We start from the raw sequence: 21,210 nt of genomic DNA on the forward strand, positions 1-21,210 counted from the left end.
CACCCTCGCACGAGGGGGACGGTGGGATCAGGGCCCTCCATTCCATGATGGATGGGTTGCATTCATACTGAAGCAAAGGGTTTTTTCTTTCTCTCTGTTTTTCTTTTTTCCGCTAGAGAAAGAGTCAAGGTTAGCTGGGTCTTTCCTCTTTTGGGATGGGCACAAGCCTACATATCCTACACATATAGGCCACCGGTGTACGTTAGCAGAGTCCCTTTAGTCCCCCACAGGGGCGCAGGGCCCCCAAGGTCACAACGCCCCAACGCCCCAACGCTTAATCCATGTGGTCCATGGAACTATAATAATACCGCCCATGGCCACAGTTACCTTCTAGTGTGTGTGTATATATATATATATATATACTCACATATAGAGAGAGAGAGAGAGATGGCACGGAGTTATAAAGTAAGCCACTGTTGGTCGTGTAGTAATTTCAGCGGCGAGAGTAAACCGTCGTTGTTATACAAATAGATCCAGGCTGCAGTAAATTATAGTTGTTTTGATAGAAATATTAAACGAGTTTATGAGTTTTTGGTATTCTATTCGTTTTCTTGGGCAAGTAACTCGGGTCAGAAAGTTAAAATAGTATAAGAGTTCGCTTTGCTTTTCTTAATGATGGTATGGGAGAAAAAGAAAGAAAAAGACGGCTTAGATTAAATAAATCCCCGATATCCCGAGTATACTCGGGGTATTTATTTATATAGCTTCCCAGTTCCCACTATCGAAATCGCATACAGGCAACGCCTTTCATCCCTACAGACAAAGAGTAGCCACATAGAGGAGAGAGGTTTGAGAACGAAACAGAGCGTTTTCTCTGCTCTCCTTTGTCGCTTCGGTTCATTCCAAAACCATCCATGAAGTCGTAAAAGGATCTAATTTTTCTCCCCCACAACCCAAAAGCTCTTCTCTTTGCTTCAAATTCAGCAACAAGACTGAAGCTTGGCATGTGCAACTCCACCTCCACCTCCACCACCATATCCATGGCGAGCGAGAAGAAGAACTCTCTTGCACCCCACCTCTATCTCACGCTTGTACCCTTTCCCACTTCCACAAAGAACCCACCTCTAAAATCCCCTGAGATTGCGATTAAACCAACGAACCAATTGGTCTCTCTCTCGTTCCCCACCCCATCCGAGAGCTTAAAAGAAGCCACTTCCCTCTTCCGCCTCTCCTTCCCCATTGCCATAACCGCTCTCCTCCTCTATTCCCGTTCCATCCTCTCCATGCTGTTCCTCGGATCACTCGGCGACCTCCCCCTAGCCGCCGGCTCCCTAGCCATCGCCTTCGCCAACATCTCCGGCTACTCCGTCCTCTCCGGCCTCTCTCTCGGCATGGAGCCACTTTGCTCCCAAGCCTTCGGAGCAAATCAACCCAAGCTTTTAGCCTTGACCCTTCACCGCTCAATCCTCTTCCTCCTCTGTTCCTCTGTACCCATCACGTTCTTATGGTTCCACATGTCAAAAATCCTCCTTTTTCTCAACCAAGATCCCGAGATCACTCAATTAGCCCAAAGCTACCTCCTTTTCTCCCTCCCCGACCTTTTCTCCTTCTCCCTTATCCACCCACTACGTATCTATCTACGATCCCAAGGAATTACTGTTCCCCTAACTATCGCCGCCGCAGCCGCAGCGGTCTTCCACCTCCCGGCGAACTTTTTCCTCGTGACCCACCTCGGTTTCGGCCCCGCCGGCGTCGCCGCCGCCGCCGCGGCCTCTAATTTCCTCCTCCTCCTCGTCCTCGTCGCGCTCCTCCTCGCCCGCAGCGACCCGGCCGTCCACGTGGCCCCCACCCGCGAGTGCCTCTCCGGGTGGGGCCCCCTTGCGCTTCTCGCGGGGCCCAGCTGCGTCTCGGTGTGCCTCGAGTGGTGGTGGTACGAGATCATGATCCTCCTATGCGGACTCCTCCCGGACCCGAAGCCGGCCGTGGCGTCCATGGGCGTGCTCATCCAGACCACCGCCTTGGTCTACGTCTTCCCCTCCTCTCTCGGCTTCGGGGTCTCGACACGTGTCGGTAACGAGCTCGGCGCCAACCGGCCGTCTCGCGCGAGGTCGGCCGCCGTCGTGTCTATCGCCCTCGCCGCTTCCATTGGCCTCCTGGCCATGGGGTTCGCTGCCGGGATGCGAGAAACGTGGGCAAGGATGTTCACGGACGACGCCGACATCCTACGGCTCACGGCCGCCGCGCTGCCCATCGTGGGGCTGTGCGAGCTCGGGAACTGCCCGCAGACAGTGGGGTGCGGTGTCTTAAGGGGAAGCGCGCGGCCGGCGCACGCAGCGCACGTTAACCTCGGGGCGTTCTATTTAGTGGGGATGCCGGTGGCGGTTGGGCTTGGGTTCGGGCTTGGTATCGGCTTCGTTGGGCTCTGGATGGGCCTCCTCGCTGCCCAAGTGTGCTGCGCGGGGCTCATGCTGTATGTTGTGGGGACCACGGATTGGGAGGCTCAAGCCCGAAGGGCCCAAGCGCTCACGGCGGTGGGGCCCGGAGATGTGGAGGGGGGTAAGGTGGCAGCCGGGGGGAACGAAGACGAGGAGGAGGAGGGGAAAGGCGGAGGTAGAGTCACTTGTTATGAGCCGTTGATCTCGATCAGGACGACCGAGATCGAAAGATAGATATGTGATGTATACGGTGATGATGGTCTTCTAACCTTAGAATCCAAATGAGCGGGAAAGATGAATTTTTTTTTCTTTTTTTTTTTCTTTCTTTTAACTGAGGTTTACTGATATGCTTTAATTTATTGCGGAGTAATCTATGATTTCTCTTATTTGGACCCCTTTGTTTCCTCTTGGATAGAGTTTGTATTCTTGGTTATAGGATTTACCGAGCTTGGGTTGGGCAAGAGAAATTTAACTCTTGTTTTCTAAGGCTTTCACTCTTATCTCTCACACACTCTGATGTTTGGATTAACTATGTGTATAGTCAAAATACATAGTGATGTCAGCATCGTCCTATTAATGGCCTACGTCGTTTGATCTGTAGACGCACTTTATGCCCTTTTCTGCCAGTTGCCAACCAACTTTAATTGCCGCAAGGTTGATAGCCAATGATAAGCAATTCCAAGTTCCCACCATCTGCAGGAATCTCCTGCATCCGACTAGCTGTACAGGATCTCTGTCGCCATTGCCTTTTGAGAGCAGAAGCAATCACATATCTGCAGCCATTCCCCAAGTCTTATATCTCTCGTCAGAGCTTTAGATTTACGTGACAGCTTCCTCTCATCACATGAAATTAAACATTCATTCATTCACCCTCCCCTCCATCCCCCTTCTTCTCTTTCCATCTGTTTCTGGTCCCCTTCCTAGCTTATAATGGAGTCAGTAGGTTGCATCAGAAAAACTATTAGCTCTACCCCCGCTCCCGAGCACCAGACATGCATGATTGTGATGTGTGATGTATTACGTTGTATTATGCTCCAAAATGTTTCTTTCGTTAGTTATTAATATTGCGACGGGTCCAATCCATTAAAAGTTTTTTCCTTCTTTTTTTTTCCCTGTTGCAAGTTCTACGCAATCAACTGTACTTTTTAAGATGTAATATCTTATAACCATTTGCAATCTCGGCTACCAGATGTGTCTAGATTCACCCTTGCATATGAATGATTCGGTCACTAGTCATAGAGATCCAAGTATCTTGACAATAACAATGTGTCGTAGTTGGATCTGTAGAGAATCGCACAATCGACAATAATAGAATGGTGGACCAAGAAAAATATTCCAACTAAGATCTTGGAGGACAAGGTTCCTGTAGAGGAAACTGTGCATAGTTGATGGTCCCAATTAAAGGAACCATAACGTTTTGAATCTTCCATTACTCCGAACTGGAACGCCGTCTTAACTTAGCTATGCAACTACACACCTTTAATTTCTTGATTCATGCGGTGTTGAGATGTATACGTCTCCGAATTAGGTGGTGGGTTGTGGATTTCATGACTTCGTTGCGTCTCAAATATTAAGCTTCATACTCTTCATGATGGCCCAGTAGAACATGAATCATGTGTGTCTGGCGCCCAGGATCCCAGATTTTGATGGCCATCGTACACTAAATGGGTTAAGCTAGACAACACGAGTCTTATGGAATTCCATCTTAATTACATTCCTTTTAGTTTACCGTCTAATTTGGAAGACTTGGGCACATGAACTCCTTTTAATTCTTATTTGCATGCTTTCAATGTCTACATATATATATATATATACTTCACCAGTACGTACAAACGCTTGTGAAAGCTAAATTGTTTTTACCTCAATTTGAGGTCCTTTGATCATGTGGGATGTATAGATGTGCCTAATGATTAAATCAAGTAAGTATTAATGTGCGGACGAGCAACATGTGATTCTTTTGAATGGATATGATAAATTCGCATCTAAATTAGGTGCAATTATTGCACGTGTATCCTGGAACTTTGGAGGAGGGCAAACAGTTAGGTTTTCCTACTCTAGGACAGCTGCCGAGCTGGGTGAGACTTAAATAGCTGCCAATATCTTTGATACTATTCAACATCTTGATACCCTCTTCAATTTGTTAGTCCTTAAGCTGACGTTATAAAGGCTACCATATTAATAGCATGCAATGAAAATTCCACACATTCTATGTATGTGTTTGGGTAAACTCTAACAGAAAGTTCTGATCTTTTTTGTTTTGGTTTGGTTTTTCTCCTTGTTCTCTAATGAGAGGAATACGAGTGTGTGTCCGGCAAAGGTTATAAATTGCGTGCGTCAAGGCTCTTAAATGAACCTCTGCTAGCATTTCGTCATACACCTGCAGTGCTGCAACACTTGACATAATAATTAGCAACAGAATTCAAACAGCAAGAGAAGAAGGCATGAATTGGAACGCACTTACAACCAACATACATTTCATGCAAGGATAACACCATGAAATGGACCACAAGTTGCAGCCAAAGCTTCCAAAATTTGTGTCAGTGCCAACTCACATGCCACTAGATGAGAACATATATAGAGGTATAGGTGTTGATATATGCTCTAAGCTTTAGGTATCACTGCTCTTCCATGATGCCTAGTTTAATGCCTTAATTCTCATATAGCTAGGATGATGCACTGCATGAAGCTAGCCATGAAGCTAGCCATGAAGTGAGCTTTTATGCAGCTAAGGAAAATATCTACCGTGACCACTAGCACTAACTGATATTGGACTGAAGGAAAACGCCAAGTGTCACAGTGTTGATTTTATAACACTTTTGGGGCCCATAAATTTTCCAAATAGAGGCATCTCAACTGCCTCTGCTTGGGTTCTAGCGTAGCATATGCCTCCCATTCTTTGATGTTGCAAATTTATTAATGCTAAAGAAGTAGGACAGCATCATCACTTACGTGCGTAGCATTATATATATTCCTCATGGTTGTGATCCAATCCTGTCATCTCACATCAATTAATTAAAACTTTTATCATATCCTCTTATGATGCATGATGCCATAATGGTCTCTTGGCCTCAGTGCCAAATTGGTTATTTTGGATTCTCTTTTTGCTCCACCACTACCCCCAAACTATGCAAAGTCTAGGTATGGGAAGATGCCCAAGAGAAGACACAGCTAGGGTTGGCTTTATCTACGCTTATTGAAACAAAAGAGCAAAAAAATATAGTACCTGGATCTTATTCTTTGCAGCCTATCCATGCATGTGGGTGGCTAAAATAAGCTAAGCAAGGTAGCTATTTGCATTCTCAAATTGGCTCGGGCATGTCACCCCCACACACTGACACACATGGCCATGACATGGTACGTTTGTTGCATTCATGCATGTTCGTGTCCTCATTCTCATAATATTTACCACCTCACTGGTTGACACAAGGGCCCATTGTGGATGATTGAGGCTTATAAGCTAATAACAAGTACAAATACCATATTATGTTATGGTAAAGTAGTGAAGTACCCAAAGGATCATGATCTCCTAACGTGCCTTCTTGTAATAACAACCACCAAGTTATGGGAGAGAGAGAGAGAGAGAGAGAGAGAGAGAGAGAGAGAGAGAGAGAGAGAGAGAGAGAGAGAGAGAGAGAGAGAGAGAGAGAGTGAGTGAGTACTCCTAGGAGCTCAAAAAGACAAGTACTACTGACGAAGCCATGCACAACTGGGTTAAATGATGAATGTCTGAGTTCTTGGAACTTGGAACAAAACTGGACCCATCTCTGATTCATTTATAGATTCTTTGATAATTATATTTGCATGGCTCAGAACGACTGAGATTAATTAGTGCTGCTTGTGTGTATGATTCATCATGTATCCCAGCAGTAAAATATGTGATGGTACAGTGTTCTGCGTTGTTTTGCTCAATATATTTTACATATATAACGTGTAACAACTTGCAAGATCAGAATATTCAAGTATAACTGTAATTTAAAAGTTGCTGATTCTTACGTACACTTCCATGCTTTTGATCATAGAGAGACATCCTGCAGATCAAAGATACGAATTTAAGTTAAATATAACTATATATTTATACGGAAACAAATTAATCAATTTTGTGCAGGTACTATACTGCATATGTAAGTGCAATTCTCTTAAAATGGGTCTGTTAAAATTTAGCAATTTGGGAAGAACATTTCTGACAATATGTCATTAAGCATCAGGAACCCATTATTATATGTTATAAAAAATGGGCTTTGTGATCATGTTACATGGGCTGCAATTTTTCTCAAAGCCCAGTAAAGATGAAGCTGGGCCTTACCCTTGATATGGGCCTATCTTGATGGGCTTGGCTAAAAATCTAATTTTAGATTATGTGGTCAACCCCATGTAGGGCATAAATTGGACACACCATCAAATGTATTCTTTTACACTTAAGATTAAAATTAAGACTAAATTGTAGCAATATAATCAGAACTGTCAAATGCTGATGCCATACGGAGACCAACCCACACTACTAACTCATAGATAGAAGTGTAAACAAATCAAGCTTGAATTAAAATTAATTTCAAACATAAATTTATGATCAAATTTAAAATAAAATTATTTTAATTTGAACTTATTTGGAACTCAAGCCTAACGTGTAAACGGACTGCTCAATTAGCAATTTTAAGTCTTATCAATTCAAGCCATTTTTGAGTCTGAGCAAACTTGAATTAATTTGGGCTTAAATCAAGCCTAATTCAACTATAAAGAAAGAGAAGTTGAGTCATTAGATCAAAAAATTTAATAGTTCATATTACTCATATTAAATATATATATATAGAGCTTTATTGAGCATAAATCGAGCTGGGTTTAAGCTCGACTCAAAATTAATCTCTAGCTTAAACTTCGAGATCAAGCTTGGCTCCACTTATTTTGGAACTAAGCTCTGATCCAACCCTAGATTATTTTGACAGCCCTTTTCATAGTTTTGGCGGTGGGGGGGGGAGGATACAAATAATATATGTTAGTTGTTGGTTTATGCCGCCGGGGAGATGTCAAAAGTGATGCAGCAAGAGCTGTCGGCGGCGTCAGAGCCCAGAGGCCCACCATGAGAAAACTGAGCACATTCAAGTGCGAAATTAATTCTCCAACTCCTTGATCAATGATGAATTGATGATGCCATGGATATATGGCAAAGACTATATCGCCTCCCTTACCAAACTAACAACAAAAAATATTTTAAAAAATGCGCATATAAATATGTTAATTGGATTTTTTTTTTTTAAAAATTTATCTTCTACAAGTAAAAGTAATAAAAAGGGGGAAAAAAAAAATCATATGAAGTAATATATGATTGCATCCAAGAGGGGATATATTCGAAGGTAGGCGCTCTCAGAAGTCTTCCCCACTTGCATTTGATCCCCCTGGATTGTCTTTTGTTTCTTTTTTCCTTCCACTATGAATTGTGCAATTCGAGGAATGGGGTCAGAATAGCACGTTGTTAGAATTTTCAGAATCATGCATCCTATATTCAAAATTAAACTCGAATTTGACTTTCTTTCATCTCAAAAGGCCAGCAACTAGACTTATCCCCCATGTCTTTCCCCTGAATACTTTTATTAATAGCAGTCAGAGTTTGGGTCAATCTGAACACTTTCTCATCCGAGTTATAGATCATTCGCACATTAACTCCGTCGTCATTTATCCTAAAAAGTCCCTTATCCATATATTTATTCGTTAAACGACCTTCTCAAATCTTTCTCTTCTCCTATTTTAGTCAACAACGAAGACTATCTCGTTTCTTGCCACGCAGACGTGACGTGTCGTTTGGATTCTGTGGGCCTTTTCCGGCAATCCCAAACCTTAGACTGTTCTATCCTTCTTCTGCAAAAGGTAATTCGACTAGTATGAAGGGCGTATAACGATATAAAGCCATAGCAGTGGTTTCGCACTTGAACCCATTTCAATTCTCTGTGATTACAAAGAGACAAGCGAGAATTACTAATCCCAAGAAGGCGAGACTCGAGGTAGAAAAAGATCGCTCTTTTTCTTTTCTTTTTCTCTCCCTTCCACTATTCGCGTCGAAATGCGATCATCTCATGTCTTCTTCTTCTTCTTCTTCTTCTTCTTCTAAGGCTGAAGGCTTATCGTTAGAGGGATTACAAAGGATGGGGAAAGCGACGGCAAGGGCGGCGGTGGTATGCGGTGCCGCGGCGGCGATGGCGGCGGTGGCGCTGGTGGTGTGGCGACGGAGGACGAGGAGCGAGGAGACGCTGCGGTGGGCACGCGCGGAGGAGATGGTGAGTGAGCTCGAGGAGATGAGCGCGGCGCCGGTGGAGAAACTGCGACGCGTGGCGGATGGGATGGCGGAAGAGATGAACGCCGGGCTCGAGGTGGAGGGGGGGAGCAAGATTAAGATGCTCATCACCTACGTCGATAACCTTCCTACTGGGTATACTATGCTCTTTCAAAATTTTCGTTTTTCCCCGAATTTTGTCTTCAAAATTTCATTTTTTGCTGTTGTTGAATTGTTCGAATATTAGTATATGAGATATATCGTCTATAGATGACATATAACATAAGAGAATAAAATAAGTATATGATTCGACGCATTAACTTTCGAACAATATTTAGATGCTTATGAAGGTCATGCTTGGTTCTTTCATACTAGTTGCATTAGAGATGAGAAAGCTTTGTTTGATTCATGTGTGCAACTCTAGGAGTGAGAAAGGATTATTTTATGCTCTGGACCTTGGAGGAACAAACTTCCGTGTTATGCGTGTACAACTTGGTGGGGAAGGGAGGCATGTCGTGAAACGAGAATCCAGGGAGGTCTCCATTCCCCGAGAGTTAATGGTTGGAAGCTCCACTGTGAGTGAATAATTGCATTCTATTTCATTGGTTTTTAGGTCCTAATACCATGCTTCAGTATGATCTAACTACATCTGAATGCATTCAGGGGCTATTTGGATTCATTGCTTCTGAATTGAAAAAGTTTGTTGATTCTGAAGGTGAAGACTTTCACCTATCTGTGGGCAAGCAGAGAGAACTTGGGTTTACATTCTCATTCCCTGTGAGGCAGACTTCAGTTGCATCTGGCACTCTTATCAAGTGGACAAAAGGCTTCTCCATTGATGACGCGGTAAATTTTTTCCTTCAATGCATTTAGTATATTCTATTGAATTGTGCAACGCGTCCCATAGACAAATTCAACCCTGAAATTTGCAGTATGTCCTGACACTATTTGCCCTGCACACAGTTTCTATGTTTTGTCATGTACTCCAAAAATTTACACCAAAATGTTCTTGACTTGAGCATATCAAGTGCGGTGCTACTCTATGAATTTTTTCTTGAGCATGATTATTATTGCATAATTATCAAAAACCGGACCAAGAAACGGACTACCAACCTGGTTAAATTTTGTTATTGGACCGAAAATGTAATTGACCCGATAAAAACCGGCCTACTCGTTAGCAAACTACACAACCCGGAGCAATTTTTGCAAACCGACTAGGTTGCGCATTCTTTTTAAAATTACCTAGTTGTCCTTAATATTCAACCGTCGGGTATTTTAGTCCTAAAATTCAAATAACTATATTTTAAAAATTAATAGGGTAATTAAGATATACTTTTGTACAAGCCATATGATTTGATGTACTTAAATCTAAAATATTGGTTAAAAAATGACTGAATAAGGGATCAAGTACAATTGTATTGCTCTTATAGATATTTCTCTTTACTTTATAGAATTATTTTAGAACTATAAATATATTATTTAAGTATTTAAAATAATTCTAAATAAAGTAGTAATATGATTGGGTGACCCGTTGGTTGAATCAGTGACCCAACCTATAATCGGGTCAACATTTGGTTCGGTTCCGTGAACTATGAATTATTGAGACCTCAATTTTGAATGATGCATTTTATAGTCCACTACCTGTCAAGGAAAGCAGATTATTATGCTTATGACATGAATTGGAGTAGACTCTAAAGAAATTTTTTGTAGCTGTTGGATGATTCTCATGGATTTATAATCTATTTTGAGCCAGTTAGGGGAAGATGTGGTTGCTGAATTAACCAAGGCAATGGAAAAGGAAGATCTTGACATGCGTGTAGCAGCATTGGTGAGTTTGATTGATCTATTTACAGCAATATGGTACAGATAGACATGTATGCATGCCATATTTTGTGTGCAGTGCTATGGTTACTTTGTCAAAATAATTGTGATTCTTTAAATGATCTCAAAAGCAGAGAACTTATTTTTGGTATTAGGTCAATGATACTGTTGGGACATTGGCTGGAGGCAGATACTATGATGAGGATGTTGTTGTTGCTGTAATATTGGGTACCGGAACAAATGCAGCATATGTGGAAAGGGCTCATTCAATTCCAAAGTGGCAAGGCCTACTACCTAAGTCAGGAGATATGGTGAGGTCTAAAGCTCTAGGCTTTGTTTCATCTAAGTAAAATGAGTATAGAAATCCACATGTATGTTGAATTAGTTGTGCATTTAGTGTAGAAGGTCTTATATCTGAGGAGTTCTCTTATAGTAAAGTGTGTGTACTGAATTTTAGGTTATCAACATGGAATGGGGTAACTTCACGTCATCTCATCTTCCTATCACAGAATATGATCGAGAATTAGATGCTGAGAGTTTAAATCCTGGGGAGCAGGCATGTGTTCAAACGAAGTCATGATAAGCTTGGTTACATTCACTTGTTCGTTATAATTTTATTTTTGCATTGGTATTGTTTCTTGAATTTTTCAGATCTTTGAAAAGTTAATTTCGGGGATGTATTTGGGGGACATTGTACGGAGGGTACTGCTGAAGATGGCCGAAGAGGCTGCCTTTTTTGGCGATACTATTCCCCCTAAACTCAGAAATCATTTCAATCTAAGGTATGCTGTAACCTTCAAGTTGTCAATTCTTGCTCCAACAATACAACAGCTTGCAGGCTAGTTACTAGTTTACTATCTGTTGAAGTATTGCAATGCAATTGAATTTTTCTGGAGTACTAAGGTGGTAAAAAAATGCACTGAAGCTTGCATATATTGATATGGTTTGTTTGTAATGTGATTTACATGTTTTATACCTATGTCAAATGCCTGCATAGAGTTATGAAACTTAAGCAATTCTTTGGAGTTAGTACTACTATTCTGGTCATTGTTTTCGTTACATGGTTGTTCTTGGTCATTCCGTCTCTCTTTCAGTTAAAACCTCAGAAGTTGTCTTATCTGTTTTAGTGCTTTAGGCTACATGATTACTTAATCTTAGGTCATGAAACATGCAGTTCCCAGGATGTCTCTGTCATGCACCATGATGCGACACCTGATCTCAGAATCGTTGGCAACAAATTGAAGGAAAAGATAGGGGTATATACGCTTACATTTAGTTGAATTCTGCAAACCTTCCCAAGTCTTTGTAAGATCTGAATCATCTGTTCACTCTGAAACTTCAGGTCGCCGATACATCCCTAAAGACGAGAAAGATGGTCGTTGAAGTCTGTGATATTATTGCCAAGCGAGGGGCGCGTCTGGCCGCTGCTGGAATAGCGGGTGTCCTCAAGAAGCTGGGGAGAGACACCGCAGGTGGTGACAAAAAGAGGACTGTGGTCGCCATTGATGGCGCGTTATTTGAGCACTACACAATATTCAGCCAGTGTTTGGAGAGCACCCTGAGGGAGTTGCTTGGCGAAGAGGCCTCGCGGTCAGTAGTTATCAAGCTTGCTAACGACGGGTCCGGACTCGGGGCAGCGCTCCTTGCGGCATCTCATTCACAGTACAATGATTTTGAAGAACCATAGCAAAATTACCAAGAAAGCCGTTGTGTTTCCTCTCTTCTTCTTTTTTGTGTCTTTTTTTTCCTTCTTTCCTTCTAGTATAGTGTATTTGCTCAATTCTTGTTTCACTAAGATGAATGATTATATAACGCCTTGTTGCGGGCTCATAAAATGCAGGAGCTGGGAAGTAGCTGGAAGTGAAGATATGATGCATTTCCAGCCTGCTAAATTTCCTTGGCATTTGATTAATTTTCGTTCCTCTTCGCTTCCTTCTTCACTTTGTTTCTCTGGAACAACCTATCTAGCAATAAAGATGGAACTTAATCAGTCCTTTTAGCTTGCAGCTGATGGCTATGTTTGTGTTCTTAATCATGACAACATAGAGGATAATACAGAGCTTTATTGTACTCATATTATAGAAACAGGGTAGCTACTCTTCCAGCTTACACTAGATCTAAAACTAAGGGTTGCATCTAGTTGTTCGCATGTACATGTCAAACAACATGCATCAAGTAATCGTCATTCACTTCTCCGGCATCCGACAAACTTTTCCGTCGGCTGCCTCGCTTGCCTTGCACAGCCGGCGGCGGCAAAAGTGGAGCCACCTCGAAGTCGCCGTGAAGCACGCTGCCGCTTCTTTCCCTCTCGCACCGGAGAAGGGTCTGCAGCACTTCCCTCATCGACGGCCTATGCGACGGCGCTGGACTGGTGCAACTTAGGCCTAATGTGAGCACCACCTCAATCTCTTCCAAGTATGCGGAGTCTTGCATCTCCTTTGCGACGGCATCCATGAGTTCACCGTCCTCCTGAAAGTGCCGCCACGCCCAGTCCGCCAGGCTCGTGTTCTCATCCCCATGGTTGGCTGCTTTTCCCGTCGTCAGCTCCAAAAGAACGACTCCAAAGCTATACACGTCCACCTTCTCGTTTACTTTATTCAAACATTGGCACTCTGCACGACTGATTAATAAGCTAAATAATAAAAATAACAATAATATCTCATCAACAACAGCAAGGCGAAGTGAGGCTGACCTGGAGCCATGTATCCAAAAGATCCCTCCATAATCGAAACTGATTCGGGCTCGCCCGCCTTGACCAGTATCCGGGCGAGCCCGAAATCCGCGATCTTGGCATTAAACTCCGAATCCAGCAGTATGTTGCTGGACTTGACATCACGGTGTACTATCGGCGTGGAGCAATCGTGGTGCATGTAACATAAACCTTTGGCGGCACCGACGGCGATCCTGAACCTGGTAGGCCAATCTAAGGGGGCAGAATCGTTTCCCATCCTATCCCTTCGATGGAGCCACTTATCCAAGCTACTATTCTCCATGTACTCGTAGACCAATAGCTTCGAGTCCGCGCTCGAGATGCAGCACAGGAGCTTGATGATATTGGCGTGGCGGATCGAACCCAGGATCCGGACCTCCGAGTCGAACTCCTTCTCCAGCTTCGCGTCCATCTTCGCACCGTTGCATATCCTTTTGACGGCCACGATCTCACCCCCCCGATTCGCAACGCAGATGCGGTACACCTTGCCGGACCCCCCGCGCCCGATCAGGTTACCGTCCGCGAGCCCGCGGACCACGCTCCGCACCATGAAGTCTATCTTGTGGAACGGGGTGAGCTTCCAGGCGGCCAGATCTCGGCCGTCCATCCTCCTCCGCCGGTACATCAGGAGTCCGATCACCGCCGTGCCGCATAACGCGATCCCACCGAGGACCAGGAACGAGATCAGCAGCCTCCTCGATAGCTGATCCGAGCCATCGGACTTATACCCGCACATGTGGAGGTTAGCGATCGAATTGGTCGACCAGCATAGCCCGGGATTGGAGAAGAAGCTCTCCTCGTACGCTTGGTTTTGTAACGAAATTGGGATCTCTCCGCTGAGTTGGTTAGAAGACAGATTGAGGAGATTAAGCTTGAGATTGTTGAATTGTTGCGGAATCGATCCCGATAGCTGGTTATCCGAGAGATCAAGTGTGGTCAGCACCGGAAGTAATCCGATCTCGGCAGGTATCGAGCCAGAGATGCGATTACTGCTAAGATTGAGCTCCGTCAGAGACTTCAATTCCGATATATCCGCTGCTATCGACCCGGATAAGTTATTACCGCCCAGCTGTAGTACTAGAAGGCTAGAAATGCCCGATAAATCTGTCGGAATTTTACCAGAGATTTGATTGTTTGATGCCTTCAACACTTGCAAACGCCCAGCCGACGACGGAATCCTGCCGTAGAATCTATTGTTGCTTATATCCAATCGCGTCAGATTCCAAGGGAGCTTATCAGGCAGCGCGCCGGAGAAGGCGTTGTGGTGGATAATAACGGTGGATAGATCATTCGCCGACCAGATGCTAGTCGGGAATTCGCCTGAGAAGCTATTCCGATACAATTGGATGTCATCCAGTGTAGGACACTCGGATAATGCCTGCGGGATTGTACCTGTGAGATTATTCTTGAACACCACCAATGAAGTCAGAGTCTTCCGATAGCAGAGATATTCCGGTAGCTCCCCGGATAGCTTATTCTCGTTGACTTCGAGATTCTTCAAGTCTGAATGCTTGCCTAGTTCTGGCGGGAGGATGCCTGATAAGTTGTTGACGAATAGCCGGATGTCGGATAGCGCCGGGAGCAATCCGATACCCGCCGGTATCTCGCCCGATAAGTTGTTGTAGTACATGAAAAGGAGGTGTAAGTTCTTGAGCTTGCCGAAATCCTCCGGTATGGATCCGGTCAGGGCGTTCATCGACACGTCGATCTCGAGCAATCCCAAAGCTCCAACGGGCCCGGAGATGTCTCCGGAGAATTTGTTATGATACAAGTACAAAAATTTTAGCTTCTCCAGATGCCAAATCCAACTGGGTATTCTTCCGGACAGAGAATTCATTGCTAGATCGAGGTGTTCGAGCTCAGTAAGCTGCGACAAAGTCTCCGGGATCTCGCCCAAGATTCCCATACTTGCCATGTAGAGAAACTTCAACCTTGTCATCTTGCCAAACTCAGGTGGTATTCTTGCAGGAGTCAAAGGATTGTAAGCAAGAGTAAAGAATTCCAAAGTGGTGAGTTTTCCAAGCTCAGATGGGTACGAGCCATTGAAGAGATTGCCCTGGAGGAGAAGACTTTTGATGGCCGGGAGTTGACCGATGGAGCTAGGTATGTCACCTGTGAAGTTATTAGCCGAAAGGTCAAGGTATGTGAGTCTAGGAGACAAGTGGTAGATATCATCAGGGAGTTCACCAACAAAGAGGTTTTCAGAGAGATCCAAGTACTCAATATTGGAGCAGTTGTACAGAGTTGTAGGAAATGTTTTAGGTATGTCATTGAAGGAGAGATCAAGATGTGTGAGGTTCTTGAGGTCACAAATGGTGGATGGGATTGGGTTAGTGATGCTTTGGTTGGAGAGAGAGATGCCTGTGACAAAGCCATTGGTGCACATAATCCCAGTCCAGTTGCAGTGGCGTGTGGAGATTGAGCCCCATGAGCTAAGAGCAGGTGGGCTGCCCCAATTCGTCTTCAGATTCACAAGCGTTCGCCTCTCCTCCTCCTGGACTGTTGTGATCTGGGAGTTGGATTTTGGAAGGAAACAAGAGGCCAGGAGAAGATTTAGTACTAGTATGAAGAGGAGTGGGATAGATGGAGAAGTATCCATGAGAGGCGTCTCTCTGGTTTCCTTGAGGTGGAGAGAAAGTTACACAGGTTTGGCTGCCTTAATATGGAGATTAGTGTAGCCTGTTCACTCTGTTACCATGATGTGATTAGCACTAATTATATTCACCTTTTCAGATTTAGTTGGTCAAACAAGTCAATGCCAAGTAAAGATAGCCATTTGGTTTGCTATTTGAATCGACCACCAACTACCATGATGAGTCAAATCTGGTCCATTGTGGACTCCCATCTTACCCACTATACGCAAGCAATCTCTCGAGTGCTGTTTGAAATTGTCACAGTGGCAGGCGAGTTTCACGGGGGTAAGATTGATGCCAAGAGATTAAAAACCATATAGAGCTCATCATTATTCTCCTTATAGCGTATTTAAGGGTCAAATTATTCTTTCTTCTTCCTAACAACATAGTATAAGGTTTGATTATATTCTCTCATGAAATTATTTGGGCCACCTCCACTCCCCTAATGTTCCACCGTACCTAGAGTCTAAGCTAATGTGTCGCGTTGGCAATCACTTGTCTGCCAATATGACCAGTTTCCAGATGCGTGAACCTAAAGATAGTTAGATAGGTGAAGATGCTTAGGATTAGTATCATCATTAGTCATTATGTTACTGAGATTTCTTACAGTTCCTGGCTTCTTCCTCAGCATGGTTTTTAACCTCTTTGCAGTCCAGTGACAATTGCTACCACAAAACTAAGCTTAATGAAAAAGTTGAATAAAGAACTTGGAGGACCATAATATAGCGGTCGGGGTCACCTATCATAACGGGTGGTCAAAAGGTGCCGAATAAAATGTATTGTAATTTGACTAACTATAACTTATTTGTATACAAAGTTGTCCTAATTATCTAATTAATTATAGAGAAAATTTTAAATAACATCCTATATTTCTATTATTTTTCCTCTATAATTTTATATTACATGCCGAGTTAATTAAACTCAGCTATTTTCAAATAAAAATATATCAACAAAGAGATGTTACTTTTTTTTGGTGGATTTAATTAGATTTAGGAAGAGGTTTTTAAGTTGTTGGAGTGAACTAGAGTGTGAATGGCATAAAGAGGATTTAGTTGGTGTGGAGCAAGGCCAAAAAATAAATAAAGAAAATTCAATAATTCAATTAATAGAGTTATATACACAATAAATTAGGATGAATTATAATTAGGTTTGAGTTAATTTCTCTTAAATTTCTTCGTGGACTTTTACAAGACTTAGTGTATATGCTTAAGAAATAATTTAGATAATTTTACAAGATTAAAATATTTTAAAATACATTATCAATTGCAATAAAACATTACAACTGACTGTTAGCTAGCTGAATAGGCCTCCATAAGCATGCTAATACTCGATTTAACACACTAATATTGTCATTGTAGCCCAATCCGTTAGCAATTTAATTTAGGAGAATCTCAAACTACAATAACAGGGCTAAGAAGTCTATTAAAAGTTGTGTGTCAATTAATTGGTGGTCCCACGTATGAACTTTAGAAAATTGAAGTTGGTGCCATCCAAGTAACTCACAACGACATTGCTTCAAAGCAAGTTCAAAGTTTTTGGATCCACATAGGGCGATTACGCATTGCCACGTAACTTAGATTTCCGACGTGACACCGCTCTATATCGTAGAGTTTGGTGTTTGGTGTTCGATGGATAAGACAGAGCTTTTATTGTGATGCACGTGAACTCCTTCTCAAGTCTTCTCTGGCCGCCTTTATTGACTACGACTAAAGCTGGTCAAAGTCGTCTCTAAAATCTGACATATTTTTAGGTCAATTTTAAAAGAATACGACTCAAATCAATCAATTCTCGGAGATTCTTTTTAAACTACATTTTATTGGGTTTTTTTTTAATAAAAAAATTAATCTCTTTATTCATCTGTATACCTTTTACAACTAATATATATATGTATTTTAACTATCTAGTTTTTGTATAAATATCTCTTTATACTCTTATTTTTGGATCGATACTCCTCAAACATAATTAACTGTTATTTATTATAATATTATTTAATTATTACATCCTAATTAAACCTAGACTTCTAGAATGTCTCTTATGTTAGTGGCCCTTTAGTTTAAAAAGTTATGTCGTTATCATGTGATCGATTTCACGCGCTCCTTTGAAACGATTCACCCTTATTTTAAATACAAATAGGAGAAATTAAGTGTAACTTAATTACTTAACTTTTTATTTATATCATCAAGGGTGAGATATCATATAGTTTAAAAGATTAATATATATATATATATATATATATATATATATATATATATATATATATATATATTGGCAATAGGTCATAAGTGTAGAAGTAATTAAACCTTTATTATGTTTATTGATGGCTGAAGCTAGGGGATTGATATTTACAAAGCAATAATTACTATTAACAAAGTAATCACTAAAATTTAAGTATTGTGCTCATACTCTATTAGGTTGGACTCTACTGCATTAAATTAAACAAGTGCATTTTTATCATTTTTGAAAAGATTATTCTGTACATACCAATTTTTACTCTATCAATCATATATATCTTTTTCCCTTGAAGCTATGCTAAGAAAAATATAAACAGAGAATTGTAATCTAATGGCTTTTGGTCGGGCTAGAATAAATTGGCCCATTCTAGGTGCCTTCTTGGGCTTATTTTACCAAGCCCAAGACCAACCCAGGCCCAGCCTGCCAAATGATCGCCATTCACAACTAATCATTTTTCTGAATAAAAAAAAACATCGGTGGATTGTTTGTGTATTCGAATTTTGAAACTAGTTGTTCAAAACACACCACAGTAGTAAATGCTCGTACTTCGTCTACCAAATAATTTTATATTTTTATATTTTTTTAATAGCCCTCAATACCACTAGTTGTGACGCGTTAATAACCTCATGGTTCAGGTATTTTACATATTTTTTAACAATTTTTTTATTATCCAATGTTTTATTTAGTATTGAAAGATAAATATCGGATGATTATTTTATCTAAAATAAAAGTTATTTAATTTATAAAGTGTCTAAAATTAATCACAACAATCAGATAAAAATCTTAATTAAAAATAAATAAATAGCTAATAAAATAAGTATTTCAATAACTTTACATAAGTGAGAGGGTCAAATGCCTAACAAAAGTAACCTAATATTTTGGTGACAGATTAATTTGAATTCAAACTCCACCGATGGGCTAGGTTTTTTTTTCATATTTCATCTCTTGCGTTGCTCCACTTAAGGTGGCGATGTTGTAATATCCAACAATCATCTCTAGTAACCACTTTAATTTGGGATTGGGAGGGTCATTTTTTCTGAATCAACTTCCTATTATCTTCAGTCTTTTACGATAATGTCATGCGAATGACTTATATTCTTATATTCACTCTTTCTCCTTTTACACATCTTTCACTAGAAGTGGCTGTGGAAGGTCTAAATCGGAAGAGACAAGCTTTTCTTTATTGTGATTTTTGGCTCAACTAAAAAATCTTTTTCTTTTACTGCGACCATGAGTCGTCGTCTCATGATAAGTGAACAAAAACTTTTTGTGATCCCTCCTCTACTTTAGAACTTGTTCCTAAGGAGAGGAGATCTTTTTTTTCCTATCTTTCAATGAGCTATAAGTGGAGGTGGTGGCGAATATATCTTATCTATATTTTCTTTCATTTCGATTTGTTTCACTATTACAGATCAGTGATTTTTCATTCTTCAACCTTTAGAGATTCACGAGATCGTGACCTTGAGCGAAGCATAGATTGACTTGAGGCATATTTTATCGATGTTCTCTTAGTGCCCTTAGATTTTATGCATTGTTTTATTTATAATTTTGCTTAATATAACAAAGTATAAAATTTGTGTCAGAGTAAACATTTGGATGCTAATAAAATTTATTATCCATGAACTTTTCAAGAAAAATCTGTCACAATGGATAATTGTTTAGAAGGTTATGATTATTATCCCGAATCCAATCTCATGCTTTATTCATACATGGACAATACATTACTGACAAATAAATAAAGTTACATTATTATTAAGTGGGACAAATAATTAAAAAAATAACGTGATTTCTAACTAATGCATCCACATGTACACTTGTATGATGGCAATTAAGAGTGCATTATAACTTCATTAATTTTCTACAATGCAATTGGATAAATTAATTGATCACGTGATGCACAAACCCCCAAGTCCACAACCGTCGATTCCAGTACATTTTGATGATATTACAAATTAGGCCTTTCCTTTTTGTCTATTTACATATCGACCATTTTTTCACAAAAATATCTGAGGACGAGCATTAAGAAAGATATCCCGCACACAATAGAAGGACGGAATACGCAATAGTGACATATGTAGGGTGTCATAAATAAGTTTCACAAAAAAAAAGAAGAGGAAATGAAAATAATGGCATTTCCGCAATTTTCGACATCGGGTGTCGAAACGCCTTTATGCCTCCTCCCTTAAAACCTCGCCATCTTTTCCCCGGGAGAGCGGGAACGACACCGAAGGAGAGGAAAAATTAATAAACCGAGCCCAAACAAAAAGAAAAGAAAAGAAAAAATCTCTCCTCGTTCTCCCTCGCCATGGAGACCAACGCTTCCCTCCCCGTTTCCGCGATTCCCAGGCCAATACCACACCGATTCCCTCATCTACGGCAGCTCCGCCGCCGCTCCTCCGCCCTCCCCGTGGGCCTCTAAGGTGTAAATATTCGGCACACAGGGTTAAGCCAGGCACAGCAGCAGAAACAAACTCGCAAACCTCGGGTTTCTTGGTTCCGTGGGAGAAGCTCTTGTCAAATCTTTCTTTATACAACTTTTGGTGATCTTTTATCTGTTTTCTTTCTGTTTAGTTGAGAAATGTGTCTTGCCCATCATCTGAACCCTAATATGTGGGTTGGTGATTTTTACGCAGTATATATCTAATTTGAAGTATTTGATCTGCGTTGTTAGATTACTTGGGTGCTTATCAAATTGAAATAAGTTATTTTTGCTTGAATTTATAATTTTCATTAAAAACGCAAGATTTGTGCATGTTTGATTAAATCGAGTGGTTTTTTTTCCGGACTATGGAGTTAAGATTTAGCAGACTATGGAGGTAAGAAACTATAGCAGGATTTCACTAAAAACTGTGTCATTTCACTTTTCCTTCCACTATACAATGCTAAACATGGCATTCTTATTGCTTCTGTTGGAAGAGATGTGATCACTTTTTACTTGCTTTTTGATGTTATTGTGAATTATTTGAAAGAAAGAGGGGCCATTTGATAGTTAGAGAATTCCGCAAAGTTCTCAGAATCTGATTAGTTACGAGCATAAAGTCTCTGCATCATTGGTGCAGGTGCAATCATTGAGCTGTTATGCTTTTAGAAAAGCCTAAAAGAAGAAGCGTTCCTTGTTCTCTTAAGTTTAATAGATAATGTTCTTCATTTGATCCGTTCTTGCTACTTGACAAATAA

The 21,210-nt window shown here is 41.2% G+C and overlaps 3 protein-coding genes across 4 annotated transcripts; 2 read left to right on the forward strand and 1 right to left on the reverse strand.

The window, feature by feature from the left end:
- The first annotated feature begins 740 nt into the window (after positions 1 to 740).
- Positions 741 to 2,767, forward strand: LOC140792576 (protein DETOXIFICATION 52-like). The gene has a single exon (XM_073143650.1). It carries the CDS (start codon positions 945 to 947, stop codon positions 2,607 to 2,609), a length of 1,665 nt encoding a protein of 554 aa, XP_072999751.1. The 5' UTR covers positions 741 to 944; the 3' UTR covers positions 2,610 to 2,767.
- Positions 2,768 to 8,255: 5,488 nt separating this feature from the next.
- LOC140791963 (hexokinase-2-like) lies at positions 8,256 to 12,448 on the forward strand. The gene is made up of 11 exons (XM_073142699.1): positions 8,256 to 8,368; positions 8,477 to 8,793; positions 9,062 to 9,212; positions 9,301 to 9,483; positions 10,391 to 10,465; positions 10,614 to 10,769; positions 10,916 to 11,014; positions 11,110 to 11,240; positions 11,633 to 11,714; positions 11,801 to 12,164; positions 12,299 to 12,448. Exons 2-10 carry the CDS (start codon positions 8,510 to 8,512, stop codon positions 12,143 to 12,145), a joined length of 1,506 nt encoding a protein of 501 aa, XP_072998800.1. The 5' UTR covers positions 8,256 to 8,368; positions 8,477 to 8,509; the 3' UTR covers positions 12,146 to 12,164; positions 12,299 to 12,448.
- Positions 12,449 to 12,452: 4 nt separating this feature from the next.
- On the reverse strand, positions 12,453 to 15,852 carry LOC140791962 (uncharacterized). 2 transcript variants are annotated; one of them, XM_073142698.1, is made up of 2 exons: positions 13,151 to 15,852; positions 12,453 to 13,078 (listed from the first exon to the last, which is right to left on the reverse strand). In XM_073142698.1, the coding sequence occupies exons 1-2, from the start codon at positions 15,765 to 15,767 to the stop codon at positions 13,056 to 13,058; spliced, it is 2,640 nt and encodes an 879-aa protein (XP_072998799.1). In that variant the 5' UTR covers positions 15,768 to 15,852; the 3' UTR covers positions 12,453 to 13,055. The 2 variants fall into 2 exon arrangements, with proteins under 2 accessions (XP_072998799.1, XP_072998798.1); XM_073142697.1 differs by having other exon boundaries at positions 12,502 to 13,070.
- Between the last annotated feature and the right edge of the window lie 5,358 nt (positions 15,853 to 21,210).

The sequence above is a fragment of the Typha latifolia genome, chromosome 7 (genome assembly GCF_019914945.1).
Source record: "Typha latifolia isolate L0001 chromosome 7, TyphaL0001v2, whole genome shotgun sequence".
NCBI lineage: Eukaryota > Viridiplantae > Streptophyta > Magnoliopsida > Poales > Typhaceae > Typha > Typha latifolia.